Source organism: Carassius carassius, chromosome 20 (assembly GCF_963082965.1).
Source record: "Carassius carassius chromosome 20, fCarCar2.1, whole genome shotgun sequence".
Classification (NCBI taxonomy): Eukaryota; Metazoa; Chordata; class Actinopteri; order Cypriniformes; family Cyprinidae; genus Carassius; species Carassius carassius.
This window is the reverse complement of record NC_081774.1, coordinates 7,742,609-7,764,939: the sequence shown is the minus strand read 5'-3', so window position 1 is coordinate 7,764,939 and position 22,331 is coordinate 7,742,609. Positions and strand designations below refer to the sequence as shown.

General features: G+C 37.7%; 1 protein-coding gene across 1 annotated transcript; it reads right to left on the bottom strand.

Annotated features, from left to right (window-relative positions):
- Nucleotides 1-1,533: 1,533 nt before the first annotated feature.
- Nucleotides 1,534-19,256, bottom strand: keap1a (kelch-like ECH-associated protein 1a). Its single transcript, XM_059501459.1, has 7 exons — nt 18,912-19,256; nt 11,098-11,707; nt 9,330-9,686; nt 5,188-5,864; nt 3,505-3,710; nt 1,928-2,104; nt 1,534-1,828 (listed from the first exon to the last, which is right to left on the bottom strand). The coding sequence occupies exons 2-7, from the start codon at nt 11,305-11,307 to the stop codon at nt 1,668-1,670; spliced, it is 1,788 nt and encodes a 595-aa protein (XP_059357442.1). The 5' UTR covers nt 11,308-11,707; nt 18,912-19,256; the 3' UTR covers nt 1,534-1,667.
- Between the last annotated feature and the right edge of the window lie 3,075 nt (nt 19,257-22,331).

The window sequence follows — 22,331 nt, the reverse complement described above, 5'->3', positions numbered from 1 at the left end:
TCTGTAAACTATAACATGTGGAGACAGTGAGTAGGAATCACAAACCTTGTTCTAACACAGCCGCAACAAACCTATCCATAACAATACAAACGTTTAACACATTATGATCTACAAAAGTTTCCATGTGTGCTGGTTTTCCTGAGACCCATCCAGCAAAAATGCACTGAAACATGTGTACGAGGCAAAGCAAGGCTCTGGCAGTTTCTGTAAACAAGCCTTTGATGCATGATGGATGACTAATATTGTGACATCACAACAATAATTGTCTTTATTACTTAAAAAAAAATATATTTTTTTTATTATTATTTTATTTTATTATTATTTTTCTAAACTAATCTCTGAAAGATTTAATCAAACTAAAGGTTTTGAATGATTAAATAACTTGCATGAATTAACACTGTTTATCATTGTAATCACTGATATTGAACACCTGCATTAAAATCATACAAATTTACTGTATATCTATTCATTCAATACTATGAGCCAGTTTCAATACCCACACTTGTTCTCTTGGCCACTACAAAGTGGACACAAGACTGTCCCAGGTCTGAATAATGCCAAAGCTCAGTGGCTTTAATTTTCCCTAGATATCTAGGTTAAGAATATCCATCATTCTTTATGTTTAGCAATTGAAAGATTTCGAGGAAAACGTTTCATTATATAATTTTCATTGAGTAATCAAAAGTTTTACAAAGATTTGGGGTCTTCAAATACAAGTAATATGTCATGTAAGTAGAGAAGTGGTCAAATGCAAAGACAGGTTTTGGTATTGAGACGTGTAGGTGCTCCCATTGCATTTGCAAGTAGAAGTCCGCCACCTAGTGCATACATAATGCATTATTGTCATCTGTGATTTATTTTAAATTATATGTAATATAATATTTACCTGTTTATAGTAATAGTATTATAACATGAAATTATAATTATTTAGAAGAAAATTCAACTGATTATAAGGTGTATTATAAGACATTACAGATTAATAGCTTTTTTTATGCATTATATATCCTAACTTCAAAGAAATTGTTACTTCAAACACTCCTGACAGCAGAGATCCCAAAATTGTCAGAAACGAAACCCAGACTTTCTTTAGATTTCAGTGTTTTATCAGGTGTGCACATTAAACAGTGCATTTACAGGCATGAAAAATATTATAGAACGAGCTCACAAAATTACGTATTTAGCAGTTCAACAAAATTACTGTGTGCGTCTCTGTCACAGGATATTCATTTAGTCCTTATAAAGTGATCGGAGGTTCATTAGTCCAGTGATTATCAACGTTTCTCACTTTAAATCACACACACTTTGTAGAGAAGGAAGACCTATCTGGTGGTGGTGTTAGCGCAGTGGATAAGATGCATGCCTGTGGTGTGGGAGACCCGGGTTCGAATCCACTGTGAACCGCCAGTGTGTCCCTGAGCAAGACACTTAACCCCTAGTTGCTCCAGAGGTGTGCGACCTCTGACATATATAGCAATTGCAAGTCGCTTTGGATAAAAGCGTCAGCTAAATGAATAAATGTAAATGTATCAAAAAAAAAAAAAACCTTTCAAATGAACCTAAATTACATACATATGACCTTGTTGGTATCACATGCATTAAGACGTTTGAAGGAAATGCAACATGTGCTGTTTTCAAAATGGCACAAGTTCACAGATCAAACTGCTACATTACATCTCCTCCTCTGGCAGGATTCCAGGACAGGGTTCCATGGTTACAGCAACACCCATTCCACTGCGCCCAAAAGGCATATCTGTTACATATGTCCATACATTACTGCCTGGACAGTAGCACTCCACACTGGACAAGAAACCCCCTTGATTGAATCCACCTGAAATGGAATAATATTTATATTTATGCATTTAGCAGAAACTTTTATTCAAACCAACTTCCATTGCCTTCAAGGTATCAGTTCATGCATTCAGCTCACCTAACGCATAAATCTTGCATTGGTAGACTGTGACTCCATGTGCACTGCGGCAGTGGTTCATAGAGGCCATGGGTTCCCACACGTCTTGAGTGACGTTATATCTCTCCATCGTTTTGAGCTGGGTTTGACCATCATAGCCACCAACTGCATAGAGGTAGTTATCAATACACACCACTCCTACAAACAGAACAACACCAGACAGCTTAGTGCATATCAACCAGTGATTATTTCCATTAATACAAACAATCTGGAGTATTTCTTTTTTCTTTTCTCTTTGTACATTCCGGTATGGAGCTCCCTGCCATACAATTAAAGTGAACGGTGACCGAGAATGTCAACAATTCCAAAGCAGTATTTTCATTGTGTTTCAAACACACACAGCTACCATATAGCTTCAGAAAACTTGGAATAAACACTAGTGGTCAAACAAAGTCTCTTATGCTCACCAAGGAAACATTTATTTAATCAAAAATGCAGTAATGTGAAATATTACATATAAGCATTTCTATTTTTGATATATTTAAAAATTTAATTTATTTATTTTAGGGCAAAGCTGAAATTTCAGCATCATTACTCCAGTCTTCAGAGGCAATTCATGCTTATATGCTGATTTGGTGCTAAAGAAAAATTTCTGATTATTATCAATGCTGTAAAACCTTTATGCTGTTTAATATTTTTGTGAAAAATGTCATACACTGTCAATCAAATGTTTGTGTTAAAGTAGGATTTAAAGAAATAATAAAATTGTAAAGATTTTAAATTTAAACATTTTTTTTTAGGCTGCATTAAATTGATGTGATATGACAGCAAATACATTTTTAATGTCGCAAAATATTTAGGTTTCAAATAAATGCTGGTCAAATATTAAGCACTAAAATTCATTTTCAACATTCGGAATAATTAAATCCATTTGAGTCCCAATAATAACTGACCACTAAAATTAGTAGAACATTCCAAAAATCTTATTTATTTGAAACTTTTGACTGGTAGTGTATGTATGCACTACTTTTATGATGCTTATTTTTGAGCTGGACAGCTCCTGGTCCCATCTATGTTCATTGTGTGGAATAAGCAGTGTGAACATTCTTTAAAACGTAACCTGTTTTATTAAATGGAAGAAGAAGGAACTGTTTTGGAACAATATATATATTTTTTGTTTCCTTAGAAAGTTTTATGTTATTTAATTTATGTTTGATTCAGATTTATTTAATTTATATATTTAGCGGACACTTATTTACAGTGACTTACAAATGAGAAATATAAAAAGTGATTCATCTTTTGAAGGTAATAACAGAAGAAGTGCTGACAATACAAAGTTTCAATCATTGTCTGGAACAGTACAGTATTATGTTTCAACTTTAATGGTGTTTTATGTTTTTGCAGGTTATAACAACATGCTGTAAAATGCCAGTTGATTAGATATGATGTGGCCTTTTGTTCTCTTATTTTCATATCTTTCCCTTTAGTCACTTTTATTTAATCACACTATTCACGCGGTACATCATATGCTGTTAACATGTCAAGTAAAAGGAAACAGTTCCAACTCATTAGTTTGATAAATGGAGCAGTTTATTTACCCAGACCACTCCGAACTGTGTTCATAGGTGCCACGTGCTCCCAGGTGTTCGTGTCTGGTTGATAGCGCTCCACCGTGTTCCATCGGTTGTTCCCGTCGAATCCTCCAACCACATACAGACTCCCCCCGCATGCGATGACACCGGCCCCCAGCCGCGCCACTGACATAGGGGCCACAAATGTCCAGCGGTTTGTCTCTGAGTCATACCTGTGAAAACAATAAGCAGGAAATCCTTACAAACCAGTTAAGATATTGTCGTCAAGGAATATGATTTCCTAGAAATACCAATGAGGAAGTCGAAACAAAAAAGATTTCAATCATTCTTACTAAATGTCTCAGGCTCATATCTTCAAGAATTTGTTTTTCTAACAATGATATCTAGTGCCAAATACCAATCATAACTCCAAGCAATTCCCATGAGTGCATATATGATCCAACAAAATGTCACAATTGAAAAGAAAAAAAAAAAATACCGCCTTCGGCAAGAAGAGGTTGCATTTAACCTGCCAACAATACAATATCTCCATTTAAAAGCTTGAGTTTCTCTCTTCTGAGTCTTGAATTTCACACATCTTTGAAATTGTAGATGATCTATCTACATTCATTGTTTGAATTTGCATTTTACTCGAATTTCTAAACAGAATACACGTACTGTCTCTCCCTGCATTCCTGGACAGATTAACGATCGATTTGGGCTGCTCACTCAGTCATAAACAATCCTCAATAGGATTCACATGGCTCTGTTATAAATCTGAACTTGTGCTCGTCTACTAAAAGCTTTTCAAAAACTCCACAAATCCACAGTTAAAATAATAAATAAAAGATAGTTAATGAGTTTTATGCCACTAACATTTGAATTGTAATAAATTAAAACACTTTTTTTTTCATTTGGTGCAGTCATTTAGACATTCCCCCCCCCCAAGACTAATTAAAGATAATTTGCTCATTTCTCATCATTAGCAAGACTATTCATGTAATAAGGTCACAGTAGTTTGCTTCTTTATGTAAATGCTATGTTCCATAACCATTTCATGGTAAATATAGCAACCCAATACAATAGATTCCCTCCTTTCAATTGTGATATGTCATACAGTATATGTATATGACATTCACATGTCACTTTCGTTTTGAGTTACTGATGAAAATTCAAGTAAGGTCTTCTTCCCTGATCTGTCACTGTGCGTACTGTCTAATAAGTATGAAATATTCATATCATATTCATACCACTTATTGTGGAGAAATGTTTCTTCTGAAATGCCTAACCTGACTCTGTGCCGCGAAATGTACGTTATGAAACAGATTTGCCTGGAGCTTGTTAGTTTGCTGGGGAAAGAACAGAGCAAAATTATCTCTACACCCTGATGGAAGGCGCTTTTAAAAAAAAAAAATCAAAACACTTCCTGTAACCGATGAGGGATGTATCAAAAGTGTAGCGTGTAACACAACCCTTCTGTTAATATTTCATTTTTTATTTCGTACAAAACGGACAGGTGTGCGACGCAGTCTTCAGTGCAATACAAAATCCTTCAACCAAGTTTTAATCTGTCACTCTGCACTGTGCTAATGTTTTGATTCGGTAGCATATGAATAATAGAAAGGAAATAGAATATAAAGGGGAAAAACCCTACACCGTAAAAGAGACAACACAAAACCTTTTCGAGTTTTCTTCCTGTCTCAGCCTCACCTCTCAACGCTGTTGTGATGTGTAGAGGCATGTGAACCCCCTACGGCATAAATGCTGCCGTCAATGACCCCGACACCCACTCGGTTTCTGGGCGTGTTGAGTGGAGCCAGCTGGGTCCACTGGTTAGTCATGGGGTTATAGCAGGACAAAGATCCAGACTCCATATTGTTCTGCAGAGAGAGATTTCGTCCCCCGACCGTATAAAGGAGCCCAAACAACACACACGCCCCGAGCCCGCTACAAGGAGATCCCATGTCAGCTAGATTTATCCAGACATTCTTCCGTGGGTCAAAGGCTTCCAGAGAGTCCAGAGAGTGTTGCTTGTACCCTCCTGCTATGTAGATGAGCTGCGTCCCACGATGAGGAGCGGGCGGCAAGGGTTTTCGAAGAGCCATCTCCTGGAAGATCTTGGACAAGAAGTCCTTGCAAGAGTTGGCCTTGCTGAGGATGGGACAGGACTGCAGTTGTCTTTTGAGGAATGTGGGTGGCAGGGCATAGATGTGGACCGCGTTGAGTAGGGCATGGAAGTACTGCGCTCGGCTTTCCGCATCCCAGCGAACCCAGTCGATGCAGGCCTTATAGACCTCGGACTCACAGAGCACCTTTAGACTGTCCTGACTGATCAGCTCCAGCAACTGGCAATGGGACAAACTGAAGAACTCTTCCTCTTTGGTTACCTGTGACAAGGAAAAATATATATACATGCATATATGGACATATTAGTTCAAGTTGGATCTAGCAGATTCACCTTTTGACCAACAGAAAGAAATGTTGGTTTGAAAGTGGCTTCTGTGTGAACATGCTTTATACATTGCTACATTATTGGTGAAAGCCAATTGACCTTTTTTTCTGCAAGTTTTTCTAATGTTATTTTCTAATGTGATTTCTAAAAATCATTTTTAATTCAAAAACTGTGACTTTAGTCACTTCTTGTTTTGGCATCACTGACACCAAGTTATGGGTTCCCTTTCTTCATTTTTAGCCACCAAAGCCTATTTTAATGAAAAATACAGGATGGTTAAAAAAAAAAAAAAGATAAACAGTATAGAAACTCTTGCAGGATGGAAGATAAGCAATGAACTTACTTCTACAAAGTACTTACTTTATTACTATATAATATATATATATAAAATAAAAAAAGAATAAGAAATAAAATACTGCTGCAAAGTTCTCCACTAAATAAAATACTCTCAGTCTCAAACCAATATCACATAATAAAATATAATGAAAAATATAAATAAATAACTATGACAGGAGACCTTAATGATATGGGTGACTCTTCAAGCTCCGGCTTGTCCATACTGTCTATGGGCTTGTCTGCATTGGCCATGACCCTTTTAATGTCTATGGCCATGACGCTAGCTAGAGAGAGGCTGGGCTAAAGCATGCCGTGTATGTTGGTGTACAGCACGCGGTGTGTGATTATTATTATTATTATTATTATTATTTTTTTTTTAATTCAAACCAGTTCAGCGGAAATCCCACGCTGCAGTCGATTTCATTGGTTAAGGTTACAGTGACGACGGGTAGGTTTAGAGATCAGTGTTGTTGTAGGGCAGTGGTTTTCAACCTTTTTTTCCAGCAGGCCGCACTGTGGTCCAAGTGCAAGTCTCGCGGGCCGCACTCATATAATTTATATATTACGTCTCCAATAAAAAACAACCTGATTTATAATATTATAGCCTAAATATTATGATATCTAATCGATTACATTCATTGAAATAAATAATTCTACTCCCCATAAATAAAACACCTGATGCTGTCAGGAGCTGACCAATTTTGTGAAATTCAGCTCGAAAGGACTAACAGCACAAAGAAGTTGTGATTGTAAAGCCTGTGTTATACTTTCCGCATGAGCAATCCGGACGTGTACACGGCCAGCGCGGACACGGACCTCTTCCATTTATACTTCCGAAAGCGTACGCTGATTGTCCACTCTACAACAAACATGTGAACAAACAATTGCCCAGAATTATTATTCTTTTATTGAAGGATTGCACAGGTTTGAGTAGCAATGGGCTTCTTCACACTGCCTGCACATGTGCAATTGTGCTTTTGAAGCCTACTGACCACACGCACCTGTCTGGACGGTCGTCTGCTCAGAGCCTCGGCACACACTCTCCAAGGATGATTTTTACGTCACGCCTACCTAGCGATCCATAGTGGACTCGCGGACGTGGAAAGTACAGAGGCTTTAAGATGCAGTCTGTAAGACGCGCACGGGACCATGACCTGACGCGAGACATTGCAGAAAATGTGCATAGCCTATGATCCAAATATGGAAAGCTACGTAGTATATGGTGTTTCCATTTGCCTGAACTTCTTCAAGTGAGTTGCGGGGCAAACCAAAAATCCTCCTTCACTACTGATACTTTGACTATTCTTGTTTGTATGTGTTCATTCGCTGGCATTCTCCACATTTCTTTTTTTCTCCCTTAAAAACAAATTTGTCATTTCTGATGCTCAATTTTACCTGAACTAATGGCTGTTGATGACTATTTGAATTGAATTCTGCCAAAGTGCGCGCTTGTATCCGTAATGTTATGTGAGTAAGTCTGCTCATGTCTGAAAATAATATATGAAAAACTAAATAATTTCACATAAAAACATAAGGCTATAGCTTATATTTATTTAGTAGACTACATTTTTTTTAATTAATGTAAAAAATAAAATTAATTGTAAAACTGAAAGTTTTTTTTTTTTGTTTTTTGTTTTTTGTTCAGCATATGGTGGGCCGCATTTGAATTTGTGCGGGCCACGGGTTGAGAACCACTGGTGTAGGGCAATCTGTACAGTGATTGACATATTGACATGACCAATGAAAACTTTAGAATCAGCTGCAGGGCGGGATTTGCGCTGAACGCGTAGACTTCCGCCACTTAATATGTTCGTGTGGAAACACGAAAATATACCGCACACAAAATATTGCATTCGGTCATTCAGTGCACACGTGCACCATGCCAAAAGCCCTGTACCGAAATGGTACAGTACGAATACACGTACCGTTACACCCCTAATATATATATTATTATTATTATTATTTTTTTATTATTATTTTTTTGGGGGATGAAAACCTGGAGGCTTGTGACTATCTTATTGACTGCCAAGCAAATTACAATCAAGCTCCAGAAAAGGATGAAAGACATTGTCTGAATAGTCCAAAATGGCGCTACGGTGATGCGGATATAGAGGAGACAAATCTTTGAATAAAGTAGTTATTTTTGTTTTCTTCGCATACAAAAAGTATTCTCGTCGCTTCATAACGATACAGTTGAACCACTGTTGGCAGATGGACTATTTTGACAATGTCTTTCATACTTTTCTGGACCTTGAGTGTAATTTAATTGTCAGGCAATGGGAAAGTCACAAGCCTCCCTGTTTTCAAACAAAATATCTCACATTTACATTACCAGACTCTTTTATCCAAAGAGACTTACATTGCATTCAGGCTAACAATTTTCTCCTAACATGTGTTCCCTGGGATTCAAACCCCCAACCTTGCAATGCCCTACCACTTGAGCTACAGGAACAGTTAAATTGACACTTAAACACTTACAGGAATATCTTAAATTGGGTTCTGAAGACGAACAAAGCTTTTAAAGGTTTGAAGTGACATGGGGGTGATTAATGACAAAATTTTCATTTTGGGTTGGAGCATCCCTTTAATAACTGAAGAAATGCGGTCTGTTAAATTAAAAGGGTCCATAGCTTGGAGTCGTGTGAACCACATTTACTTTAAATTTTTGAGCATTAAATCACCATCCATTTTCTTTGTCTGGGAAAAGAACAGCTTGCACATTCTACCTAACATCACTTATTTTCATTGTATGAATGAAGAAACAAAATAATGCAGGTTGTAGTAACATGATTTCACAATTTGGGTGAACAATTTCTGTAATGCCTGATTCATGTGACAGCTGGATCATTTATACGAATCAATATCCATCTGCGAGACAGACCTGAGTTCCATTGACAAAGCAATTAGCTACACAGCACCATTCTCTATAGTCTTCATTCATTCAAAGACTAACTGTTACAGGTCAATGGCTGAGTAGTACAGTTACTTAAGAGAGCACAGCAGGTGGCAACTATCGATCACTGCTAAATGACACTTCGGTGAACGGAGTCCAAGGGGCACGCACCTCATTGAAGTGAGTGTTGATATACTCTCGTGTGCGAAGGTGCAGATCAGTACAGCCGATCTCTTCTGCAAATCTCGAGATGCCGATGACATTTGATGGCTCCAGGTTCTTCGTGAGGAAATCGCAGCACGCTTTGGCCACCTCTTCCATCTGATAGCGCATCGCAGTCAAGAGGACGTGAAGAACACACTTCTCGCCCACTGTTATACGGGAAGTGTAGGCAAAGTCAATGAGGCGGCTGATGACCTGAGGGCACACGTCTCGCAGGGTGACCTCCGAGGCATTGCATTCCTTGAAGTTACTGGTGAACATGGCTTTGAAGTAAGGACTGCAGGCAGCCAGCACCAGTTTATGCACCTGGGGAATGTAGACACTTGTTCATGGCTGGGGTAAAAAAACAAACAAACCTGAAACTAAATCATGAGAGCTGTATGTGCCGTGTTCTTATAATTACAATTAAATGCCTTAACATGTACTAACATAATTCTGCACTTGTAATGAGGAAAATTTATCTTTGTGCACTGTAATTTGCAGTGCCAGGGACATATCATATAAAAAAAAATAACTATAACACGCTGAACCTGTTTCTTGATATTCAAGCAGTGAACACTATGTAGTTTACTATACTAAATACTAGAGAAGAAAATGGATGTGCTGATATTAAATCTAACTGATATAATAAGCTCGATCCTTTTTTGTATTGTTAAGGGCAATACCTGATTAATGGATGATATTAAAATTATATACTATTTTGTCTAAATAAACTAAAATTCCTAAAAACTATAAACCTATATGCTACACGAATTTAGGCATATTTTTGAAGCACAAATTACACAGGCCCTTTTATAGCAATAATTTTAATGCTTTTGTGTAATATTTAATTTTATAATAATCTATGCTTTTTTACTTTGCATAGAAAATATACACTATCGTTCAGCAGTTTATGCTCAGTAAGTTAAATACTTTTATTCAGCAAGGATGCATTAAATTAGAAGTTAAATACATTTACATTATAATAAATTCTGTTCTTTTGAACACTGGAAAAAAATCTTTCTTGAACAACAAATGAGCATATTATAATAAGATTGGAGTAATGACTGCTGGAAATTCAGCTTTGCCATCACAGGAATAAATTACATTAACAAAATATTAAAATAGTCATTTTAAAATCTAATAACATTATACAACATTGCTGCTTTTACACTACTAGCCTTAAACCTAAGAACTCTAGTGCATATGAATCTTGTTTTAAATTTTTTATAAGTTTTCAGTATACATATTCACAAATGTAAGTTATTTTAATATTTTCACACTGGACTTAAATGTGACACAATCCACATCTCTGTAAATCTAGAAATCTTCACGTAATAAATGTTGCAAAACATTTCAACGCTGTCAGTAATGTATAATCAATTATGAGACAGTGCCTTCTCACAGGTCAGTCTTATGAATAACTGAGATACTGATGTAGACGAGCACTGTATAGAGCATGGAAAAGTCTGTGATATTGACACAAACCCGGTCAACCAAAATAGCCCCTGAAAAACCTAAGTACCTAAAAATACTGTCTACTAGCATTGTTCTCCATTATGCAGTTATTAACTGTGAGATACTTAATTCCATAAAAAAACTGACCTGTGCAAAAATAGGTCTCATGGCACTAAGTAGAATAAAACAGCTTTTCTATGGCATTGATACTTTAAAAAAATTGTCAAACATGCCATTCAAGCATTCTTGCACACTTGCAACCAAATTCCATAACTCTTACCTTAAAATCCACTATCTTGTCTTTGTATGTGACATGAAGAACCAGATCGCAGAGCAGCTCATGATGGCGGAGCTCGTCCATGATCTGCATGGCTCTAAAGGGATGACTTTCAACAGTGTAATCCAAGTAACCATGAGCTCTCATGGAAGGCACCACGATGGCTGAGAAATCCTCATCTTTGATGGGCCTCTTCTTTCTTGGACATATCATTCTCCGAGACCTAGAGTGTCACTGATACAAGAGGAAATGGATGGCAACTGCAGTGGAACAATGTCTAAATCCATCCACGTGTCATGAAGAAATAAAGGCACAACTGATGATCGCTTAGGGATAGAGAGCCATGTTTCTTCTGCCTGGTTAGAAGTCCATCATACCAAGTTTCTGTATCAAGCCAAGTTGGCATTGTTGAAATATTACACGCTGTTTCCCTTAAATCAGACAAATGCTGTTATTTGTCTTGTATAGATGAGGTTAAAAGTCATTTTTATACTCTAGTGGATGTACAAGCAAACTTATTTTAAAGAATCTTTTAAGCACATGCTTTAAAAATGCAATATTCTGTTCTTCCAAAAGGTTATTGTCCTCTGAGATGGTTCGTGCTCTTTTCACCCTGTGAAAAACAGAGATACAAAATTGAGAAATGTTTGTTTGTCCCTCCAGTGCTTTCATTGTTTATCAAATGCATAATTGAATATAGCCAAGATGATCGAGGAAGATATCTTGGATATAAAACTAAACAAACACCACATTGAATAAGCGATATACAAGGAATACAATGGCAGCATTACGTAAATCCTGAAGAGGCAATTTCTACTATAACAATGTGTACGAGAAACTGTCTTTAATTACAGTCTATGTTGACAGTTGCACAGACTTGGCTGAATCAGATTTCACTTCCCTATTCTTTGACGGATGTCAAGTAGACTTCAAAAAAAGGAAAAGAGCCAAGCCACACCCTTATTCACAGACACAACGTGATTTCCTGCATTATACAGACAATACTCTGAAAACCATGATTGTGGCACAACTGGAAAAGCTGTGCATCAAAATACCTTTGTGCACACTAACATGGTTTTCGAGTGAGGGCCAAAGTCTCTGTTGTTGATCAGTCTAGAAGTTGTTGCTCATCAGAGGGAAATTTTTTTCATGGGTTATGTAACGTCCCACACTTGCAGGTCATCTCTGCTGCTCATATTGCACAATCCAGAGTGCTGAGGACACACTTATTTGTCTTAAAGTAGGGTTTATCACAAGACATAACTGCCAGCCACAGCTTCTTTTGGAACTAAGAGAGCTTCTTCCGTCATGGCCTCCATCCCTCATAAAGGCTCACTGTGTCATGCTCTCACATGCCATATTGCTAAGACAGACTTTAACATGCTGCGCTGTGCACATTAGCACTATGGCTTTGGTGGGATTAACCTTTAACTCGCTGAGTGTCAGGTTACTTGAAAAATTATAGAACAGAAAGTGAAAAGCTGGAACTTTTCGTGGAAGGTGCTGCCAAGTGAACTTTTGTTCTGGTTAACTATGTTGTGCTGCGGAAGATGATGCAATTAAATGCATAGTCATTATTTGCCTAGCTTCATGTTGTTCGAAACCTACATACTGTGACTGTGGAACCAAACGGATTACATTTTTGAAGAACCTTTACACTGCAGTTTCTATACAATGGCTATGTTTACATGTACAACATTAGTCAAGGTGAGGAATTACATGGATTAAGATAAGTTTACATGACACAGGCAAACCTAAATTTTCAATCCTGCATTTCAAGGCTACTTTGATTACTCGCTAATAAATGTGCGTTTTTTTTTTTTTTTTTGGATGGTCCAATTAATGAGGTTTAGCTTGCTTTATTTAATCTATATATTAATTTACTGTTTTAATTAGAATTTCATAAATAATATTTATTTTATTTTCATTAAATTTATTCATTAATTTTGCTTTTCCTCTGTTTTTTTTCCCCTCTTGTTTGGTGGTACATGCAAAATTTTCTGTAAATAGTACATTTCTGTACATTTCCTGCTCTATAATACTTTGTGTTTGTACATGATCATTTCTGTTTCTTTAATAAAAAAAAACACTTTGTCAAAAGTGCATTAAATGCTATTAAAGCATATGCACTCTCATATAAGTCTTATTAAAATGTGCATTTTACTGCAATTATGGTTGCTCAGATTACAAGCATAATCATATAAACATAATCACAGTATCCTGTTTACATGAGGTCCAACTTAACCGCAGTACTGCTCTAACTGCATTATAGGAGTGCATACAAAACGTAGCCAGTTCATAGTGGCCACATCTGACAAGCTCCAAAAAGAACAGAAAACACACAAAAAGAGTATGGATGTTACTTGTGTGCAGTATTCATATTCTTTCTTCACAATTAATTTCCACCAAAAATCATGTCCAGTCTCTGCTCATGTACAGAATTTTTTTTTTTTACTCTATGATAGGCCCACTGTGCCTTGCAGTGTTTTTGTTCTCTATGGAGCTTGACAGATGTGGTCACACAAACTGATTTAAAAAGTGCTCTGCAAAACAAACAAGTTGAGAATTGCTGGAGGTGAGTAAATAATGGTAGATTTTTCAATTTGGGAGGGATCTATGGATTCTGGACTATGCCTTTAATAAAACAAAGTCCTCATCACTTATGGGATTTCCAAGGAAAGCGAGAGGGAGGGAGAGTGTGATTCCACTGTGTCACAGTTATATAGCTGAGGTCAGCAAGAGGACAAAACACCTCATTGATAACTGCACCCTGACACATCTCTATTGCCCTGATAAAGAGCCAGTCAGTCTAGGAGCAGTCTGGAAGGTGTTCATGACTATGCGGAAAACTGTGAATCATAAAGACACTGGGTACATGGCCGGGTGGTGATCACTGACACAGAATCAGGATGATGGGAAATTCTTTGTTCAGACGAAGTTCTAAGTACACTGAATTTCTTGCACAATGGTCGTAATCTACTAGTTATTTTGGAAAGAGTCAGAAGTGCTCTGTCACACACGCATAAACCATAGGAATGTACTGCAATGTGACTCATAGAGAGATGACTACTAACAGTTCAATTAGCTTAGGACAATAAGGATCACATGATGGCCCAGGGCCAGAGAGTTTCGGGACAGTTGACTGAACAGTCAGACCAGTGCTACAATTTGCCACTGTCAATTATGAGGTCCTGCCTGGTGACCCAGTTGGAGGTTTGCAGTATTTCATAATAACAACCAGCTAATTGTACTTTATCCCTTACATAATTTCTAGCTATTATTGGTGAGTGAATAACAATGAATTAAAACTTATCTGCTTCACATAAACACATGTATTACAATTTGCTGCTAAAAATAACATTTTTGGTAGCTCCAGTGAAAAATCTGAACTGCTGAAACAGAACAGTCTTTATCACGTGTGCATGTAGCACTTAAACCTTTCAAATCAGCATGGAAACAATTAATTACAAATAACAGAATCATATAATTAAGTAATATCACACAAGCAAGAGTCCTGTTGTTCTTAATTTCAACAATCAGTTAGCGTTAAGTAACTTACATTTTAGACAATACTTACAGTAAATTTGTCTATTTGTGCTTTGTCAATAAAAACAGCTGCAGTTAAAAGGGGGACAATTAGCACAAAGCAGTTGTTTTATTATTAAATGAATCAGTGTTTTGAACTAGTTAGCTGAATGTATGATTTAATGGTTTACTCGTAAAACAGTTGCATGTCGCCATCTACTGGCACAACAGTGTCTCTAAAAAATGGAAAAAGAGTTGTAATGATTACGGCAAAAGGAAGCTTTGCTCCGTAATAAAAGTTTTTTTTTTTTTTACAATTACATTGTGTCCATCTAGTGGTCAAAAAGAGCAACACCTACACATCTGCTGTGCCCCATTACAGCCACAGCTTTTAAATTGTATCTCTGCAAATTATTCTTTATGAATTTTGTTTCTATTTATTTAATAATAAATAAGAGTCATTGTCGAAATTTATTAGAAGCTGTTTGGGTGTATTTACACAAAAAACAACAAAAACAAAAAACAATCATAAAATTTGCAATATCTATTTTGAAATTTCAGATTCAGCTTCACAAAGGAGTAACCATGCACAAAAAAATGTAAATAAATTAAACTAAATTAAAAAGTCTGTGTTTTACGCCATATTGTGTTCACGTGGTTGCCAGCTCAAATATCAGTCTCCAATATATTGAGTTTCGGTGTCAGACGTAAAGCCACCTTTCCACTATCTCCAACGAACGACAAGCATCAGACCGGAAGTCATTCATTTCGAATGGAGAGTAGTACAGGAGCTGCGTGGACTCCTGATCTTATGTGTATGCGGAAAATTCGGATCTGATTTGAGCTTCAGATGCGTTGAAATATTTGAACTTCTGCGACCGGCTACAATGTATTCTATTAAAACTATGAGCGTAAGATTAGAATTACCAATATTTTGTTCACTTTAACATTATCCTTTAAACAAGAATTCTGTGAAATGGTGCTTTAGAATAATTATGGCAGAAATAATTATTTTATAATTAGGCTACATTGATTAGCCCCATAAAACCTACTATGTTTTTGTTTTGGGGGTCATTTGATTTGTGACTATGCATTCATACATTAATTATATTCATTAAAATTATTAATTTTACCATGGTGTATATGCCATGGTAACGGTAGCTGTACGACCAGTTTGAAAGTTCTGTGCGACTGCCACTAGAGGGTGAATGTGTCGTGTCCGAATGTCATGTGCAGTGGAAAGTCGGCTTAAAGGAACACTCCACTTTTTTGAAAATAGGCAAATTTTTCAACTCTAGAGTTAAACAGTTGAGTTTTACCATTTTAGAATCCATTCAGCGGATCTCCAGGTCTGGCAGTAGCACTTTTAGCTTAGCTTAGCATAGATCATTGATTCTGGTTAGATCATTAGCATCTCGCTCAAAAATGACCAAAGAGTTTCTATATTTTGTATATATATATTGATTATTACACCGGAATGAGAGTATAGTTCCCAGCCATATTTAAAAATAAAAAAGTGGAGTGTTCCTTTAACATCGCTCCATGATTGCTGTGAACGAGTTTCTTGTATACGTAGATCGCAGAACATAGAAAACCTGGAGTAGACTTAAAGCCAAGTGACTGCAGAAAGACCGTTGAAGGGGTGTTCCGCTCCACTAATACTCGGTGATCCAGTCCGGCTTTCAGCCTGAGCGTTGCTTGGTGACACCCACCAAATCTTGAAGCTTCAGCATGTTCAGAACAAGTGGCAACCTCCCACTCTCTCTCATGAAGCCCATACGGAAGTGACTAAAACTGCAATTCATCGACTGGCCGCTTGAGGCTGGCTGCAAAAGGGAGTCAATCCCATAGACTCCCCATGTTAAACTGCCCAACTTTACAGCAGAAAAAACATGTTTACAGCCTGGTGCAAAAAGTTATTTTGGTCTATATAGCTAATTTTACTCTTCATGACAACTGTGAGGGGGTGGAATTTTTTTTTATATAACTCATCCATTTAAATTATGTTAAAACTTAAATTTCTGCAAAATTAAGGGCGTGGCCACTAGAGTGACAGATGGATCGCTGCTGCTGTCACCGCCGTCGGCCTAGGTGGGCGTGGCTTCAGCAACCAGTTCCCGCCTTTTTGCCTACTTTTGATTACCCCAGAATGACGCGCGGTGACGCGCTGCCAAGATCGCGACGGCCCGCTCCGCCCACTTTTGGTTTCAAAAACTCTCTTCAAAAAACCTATGGCTGACGTCACGGACACTACGTCGGAACTATTTCAGACTCAGTTGGGTGAGAAGAAACATACGAACTGACTCGCCAAACTTTGTGTGAAACGTAAGTTACATGATATTTATAAGTACTGCATAATATTACAGTCATGGCCAAAAGTTTTGAGATTTACATAAATATTGGAAATTGGAAAAGTTGCTGCTTAAGTTTTTATAATAGCAATTTGCATATACTCCAGAATGTTATGAAGAGTGATCAGATGAATTGCATAGTCCTTCTTTACCATGAAAATTAACTTAATCCCAAAAAAAACCTTTCCACTGCATTTCATTGCTGTCATTAAAGGACCTGCTGAGATCATTTCAGTAATCATCTTGTTAACTCAGGTGAGAATGTTGACGAGCACAAGGCTGGAGATCATTATGTCAGGCTGATTGGGTTAGAATGGCAGACTTGACATGTTAAAAGGAGGGTGATGCTTGAAATCATTGTTCTTCCATTGTTAACCATGGTGACCTGCAAAGAAATGCGTGCAGCCATCATTGCGTGGCATAAAAATGGCTTCACAGGCAAGGATATTGTGGCTACTAAGATTGCACCTAAATCAACAATTTATAGGATCATCAAGAACTTCAAGGAAAGAGGTTCAATTCTTGTAAAGAAGGCTTCAGGGCGTCCAAGAAAGTCCAGCAAGTGCCAGGATCGTCTCCTAAAGAGGATTCAGCTGCGGGATCGGAGTGCCACCAGTGCAGAGCTTGCTCAGGAATGGCAGCAGGCAGGTGTGAGCGCATCTGCACGCACAGTGAGGCCAAGACTTTTGGAAGATGGCCTGGTGCCAAGAAGGGCAGCAAAGAAGCCACTTCTCTCCAAAAAAAAACATCAGGGACAGATTGATCTTCTGCAGAAAGTATAGTGAATGGACTGCTGAGGACTGGGGCAAAGTCATATTCTCCGATGAAGCCCCTTTCCGATTGTTTGGGTCATCTGGAAAAAGGCTTGTCCGGAGAAGAAAAGGTGAGCGCTACCATCAGTCCTGTGTCATGCCAAAAGTAAAGCATCCTGACACCATTCATGTGTGGGGTTGCTTCTCATCCATGGGAGTGGGCTCACTCACAATTCTGCCCAAAAACACAGCCATGGATAAAGAATGGTACCAAAACACCCTCCAACAGCAACTTCTTCCAACAATCCAACAACAGTTTGGTGAAGAACAATGCATTTTCCAGAACGATGGAGCACCGTGCCATAAGGCAAAAGTGATAACTAAGTGGCTCGGGGACCAGAATGTTGAAATTTTGGGTCCATGGCCTGGAAACTCCCCAGATCTTAATCCCATTGAGAACTTGTGGTCAATCCTCAAGAGGCGGGTGGACAAACAAAAACCCACTAATTCTGACAAACTCCAAGAAGTGATTATGAAAGAATGGGTTGCTATCAGTCAGGATTTGGCCCAGAAGTTGATTGAGAGCATGCCCAGTCGAATTGCAGAGGTCCTGAAAAAGAAGGGCCAACACTGCAAATACTGACTCTTTGCATAAATGTCATGTAATTGTCGATAAAAGCCTTTGAAACGTATGAAGTGCTTGTAATTATATTTCAGTACATCACAGAAACAACTGAAACAAAGATCTAAAAGCAGTTTAGCAGCAAACTTTGTGAAAACTAATATTTATGTAATTCTCAAAACTTTTGGCCACGACTGTACACTAGCAATCATGCTTGTAAGAAATCAAGCTGATATTTACCTGCGGCCTCAGCTGAGTCTGTACAATGCTACTACAGAAGCACTGCTGCTGTCATATTGCTTAAGCATTATAAAGAACTGAACTACACTGTCAGTACTTTAATTTGGGGGTAGGGGATAAGAAGCACTCATTCAAGATTTTAACAGTTGGGACATCACCCCATGGGTTGGCTGTCTCAACCCTGATAAAATGTTGCTGATAAGGCAAGAAGCAAAATGACTTCATATAGTTAAACAACTGTCAAGCGCGCTCCTTCTAGTTCGTTCTGGTGTCCATCAACAACAATGTAACGCAATCTTCCTACTTACACCCGCTAAAAGTACTCACCTTGTATCAGGAACCAGCGACAGTTCTTCACATATTTCAGCTTACGTACTGTCATAGGTGTTTTATATAAAGAACTATGCTGTTCGATTTAAAAAAAAAGAGAGAGATGAATAAATGAAGAGGGGAATGCCCTCCGCGCGCATCCACGAACAGAACGTTCTAGCAGTTGGCGAGTAAAACGTCAAAGCAAAACACACATACACACACACACAAAAAATAAAAATCGAAAGTTTGATGTGTCGCGAAGCTCCGCCGCCTTCCAGCTGTCAACTGACTGTGATGGCAAACGCGCGTACACTCACGTTCGTGCGCGCTTCCAAACACACTCTATGAAGGAGACTCGTGCACGCTCACCAAGGCGCACTCCCGCTGGCGGCAGTCCAAACAAAGAGTGCCACTGACATCAGCATGACTGTGCAACTCCTCTGTTTTCATCTGAACGCCAGTGGAACCTAATGCAGGCTGACTGACAAACCGAAAGCAAAGATATCGAGAACTGACAGTTGTTCTCATTTGTCATGTCTATCAAATAATCCATATCTGAATGCTTAACGGTCTGGAAAATTTGACGTTATGTTTGTTATGTAAGAAGAACAGACATCCACTGGGAAACCCCTCTTCCTAATCCTAGATTAAATTAGTATTTGCAGTGTATCTGTTTGGGCTTGTTGGGATTTTAATAGTCACTGAGGCTATTGTGAGTCAGTGGCATTCCACAATAATGAACAAGCTAATCCACATTTCAAACAGGGAACTTCAGTCTGATGATGCTTGCCCCTACAAACATAGTCATTAGCAATGTTGACACAAACCTGTGCAGTAAAATTCAACAATTAAAACTGTAAAATGTTTTAAACAATCCAGTTCCCTTCAACAATTTAAATTATTACTTTACAACTTTACTCATACTATATTAGCTATGCATATTAATTTACCTGTGTATCAGATTATATGTAAAATGTTGCATATTTACATCCATACTATTAAGAGTCGATTCAGTTTTGTTTAGATTTAGATTTTATGTATATCTGGCAGATACTGTAGTAGATCGTTTTACAGTATTCTTCCAAGGCTTCCTGAAGATCATGTTCCTTGTTGGGTTACACCCAGGCCTTTGACCTTAGCAGCATTTGTGAGGTTTGTTTTACTGATTCTTGCATTGTCATTGTCTTGAGGAAGTTATTGAAGCACAAACATAGTTTTCCATGCAAATTCCACCAAGAGCAGGAGATGCAAGAGCAAATGTTTTCAAACAAAGGACTGCAAAGTTTACTGTTACAAAGATCAGGTACATATGCAAAGCATTTTGTTTCGGCAGTGTTAGCACTGAATTTGTCATTCTTAGTTCTGTGAGAGCATTTTACACATTGCATCAATTAGTATTTATTTATTATTCTGACATAATAATTATAATATCTATTCATCTTTAAAATAACACATTTTAATGCTATGCAAACTTTAGTAAAGTAGTGTGTGTGTGTGTTTGTGTGTTCTTTCATGTTGCACAAGAAGATAATGGACTTTGTCCTATGCTTGCATAACATGCAGTCCGCTTCTTTGCAGTGTGTGCAGGTGCGCTCTTTCACGTACACATTCAGTGCCAAGAGAATGCAGCACAGTGAGACAGCAGAACATGAGATTGACTGATAACCCTCCATGCACAGCAGCCCCCTCCCATTATGCAACCCTCCCTATGTTTCTTACTTAATATTTTTATTATATAAAACCCATTGTATTTGACTGCTTCACAGATTAATTTGTCATGTGTATCAAAATAATTTGCATATTGATTAGTCAGCAGAAAAAAAGAGTAACCAACTGAAACTCTTTGACATTTTTTTTGCAAGTTTAAGATTTGATTAATAACATGTTAGTTTTATACAGTAGTTAATATTATTTTCATAGCCTGACAACTTTAGAGTTTTTATTATCAATTGTTGTAAAAAATTATAATTTCTATGTTTCTCAATCCTAAAAACAATTATATCTCAAATTGAGTCAAATTCATTGTGTTTGTGCTCCCTCTAATGGTTGCTTTTGAATGACATGCAGCTCCATTGCCTAGATTTGCTTTAATTATGCACTGTGATATTAGTCTTTTGTAACTGCTGTTTATACTTTCAAATAGCTGATCGTAACATTGAAGAAAGTGCAGGATAAAAGATTATATCATTGTTTATAATTAAAGATCTGAGCAGCATCAGAACAACTAGAGCATGTAAATGACCACAAAATAGTTTTTATTTACGCATTATTCTGCCTATATGTTCATATTATGCATTTACTCATTTTAGTTTAGCTTTTCCTTAAGCATATCAGAAGCATCTTTGGGGGCATGTTGAGATATTTTACTACTGAGTCATGCATTTGAATTGAACAATACATTGTCTAAATATTTTCATTTTTACAAAGAGTACAGTAGCACATATACATGATTACACACATTCCAGTAATGCAGGACATACAGCAGGGTTTGCATAAAGAGGATAGAGGAAGTAAGTACACCAATGAATAAGGAATTGGCAGAAGAAGAGAATGAAGGGTGAAATATACATTCTCTACCCATTTCTTGTTTGATTGTCTATGCATTTCACCCAGCCCATTGAATCCAGATGGAGATGAAGAGAAAGAACAAGTTAACAACTCAGAGTATCTTGGGAATTTTGGCTACACATTTGCTAGATCTTGCCATCACCGAGTGTAAGGTTGATATACATCTGTCATGCATTATTGGGGGGGCTGCCAAAGGTGCTTCTCTGGCTTTAGAAACTATATCAGGGGTATCCGTCAGGAATGAGTTTTATCTTTGACTGCTCATTCCATGTTAATTCACATTTATCCATTCTTTAAAGAAATAATACGTTGTAACATACATTACAATATAAACAAAGCTTAACCGAGTCTGGAAAGGCTTTGACCCTACTTCAAACAAACATTTTCTCCCAATCAGTGAGGATTGTACCTCTGGGGTCAGTGACTGTCTCTGTGTATTAAGAGGAAATTGCTTGATTTACAGTGATTTCAGCACATGTTTCGCAGAGCTGGAGCCTTTCCCAGCTTTCCAGACATTTTTAAGTGGGTTTCTGTGTCGGCCAAGACGATTGGACATAAAATGCTGAGGTGTGTTGGACTAAGGTTTAACCCCCTTTGGGTAATCATCATTATATCACTACATGTCCAATTTGGGTTCCTCTGGGTGCTTCAAAACAAAGCAGCCAATGCTTGAATGCTGCGAGTCCAAGCCTCTGTCCTGAAGAGAATTCCCCCTGAAATCTTTATGGTGGGATAATTTGTTCCACATGCCAGAGCTCACCCACTAAATCACAGGGTCCTGGTAATCAATGCTTCCCCGTCTCATTATGGTGTGTTGTGCTGTCTCAGAGCAGGCTTCTGGAGGATAAATGTCCTCTTAGACACAGA

What these genes read in the sequence shown, in the direction of transcription:
- keap1a (XM_059501459.1), bottom strand. Translation starts at nt 11,307, where the DNA reads ATGATATGTCCAAGAAAGAAGAGGCCCATCAAAGATGAGGATTTCTCA. An exon ending in TCAACACTCACTTCAATGAG is followed by an intron (nt 5,865 to 9,329) that starts GTGCGTGCCCCT and finishes TCCTTGTCACAG; the next exon opens with GTAACCAAAGAGGAAGAGTT. An exon ending in ATGCAAGATTTATGCGTTAG is followed by an intron (nt 1,829 to 1,927) that starts GTGAGCTGAATG and finishes ATTCCATTTCAG; the next exon opens with GTGGATTCAATCAAGGGGGT.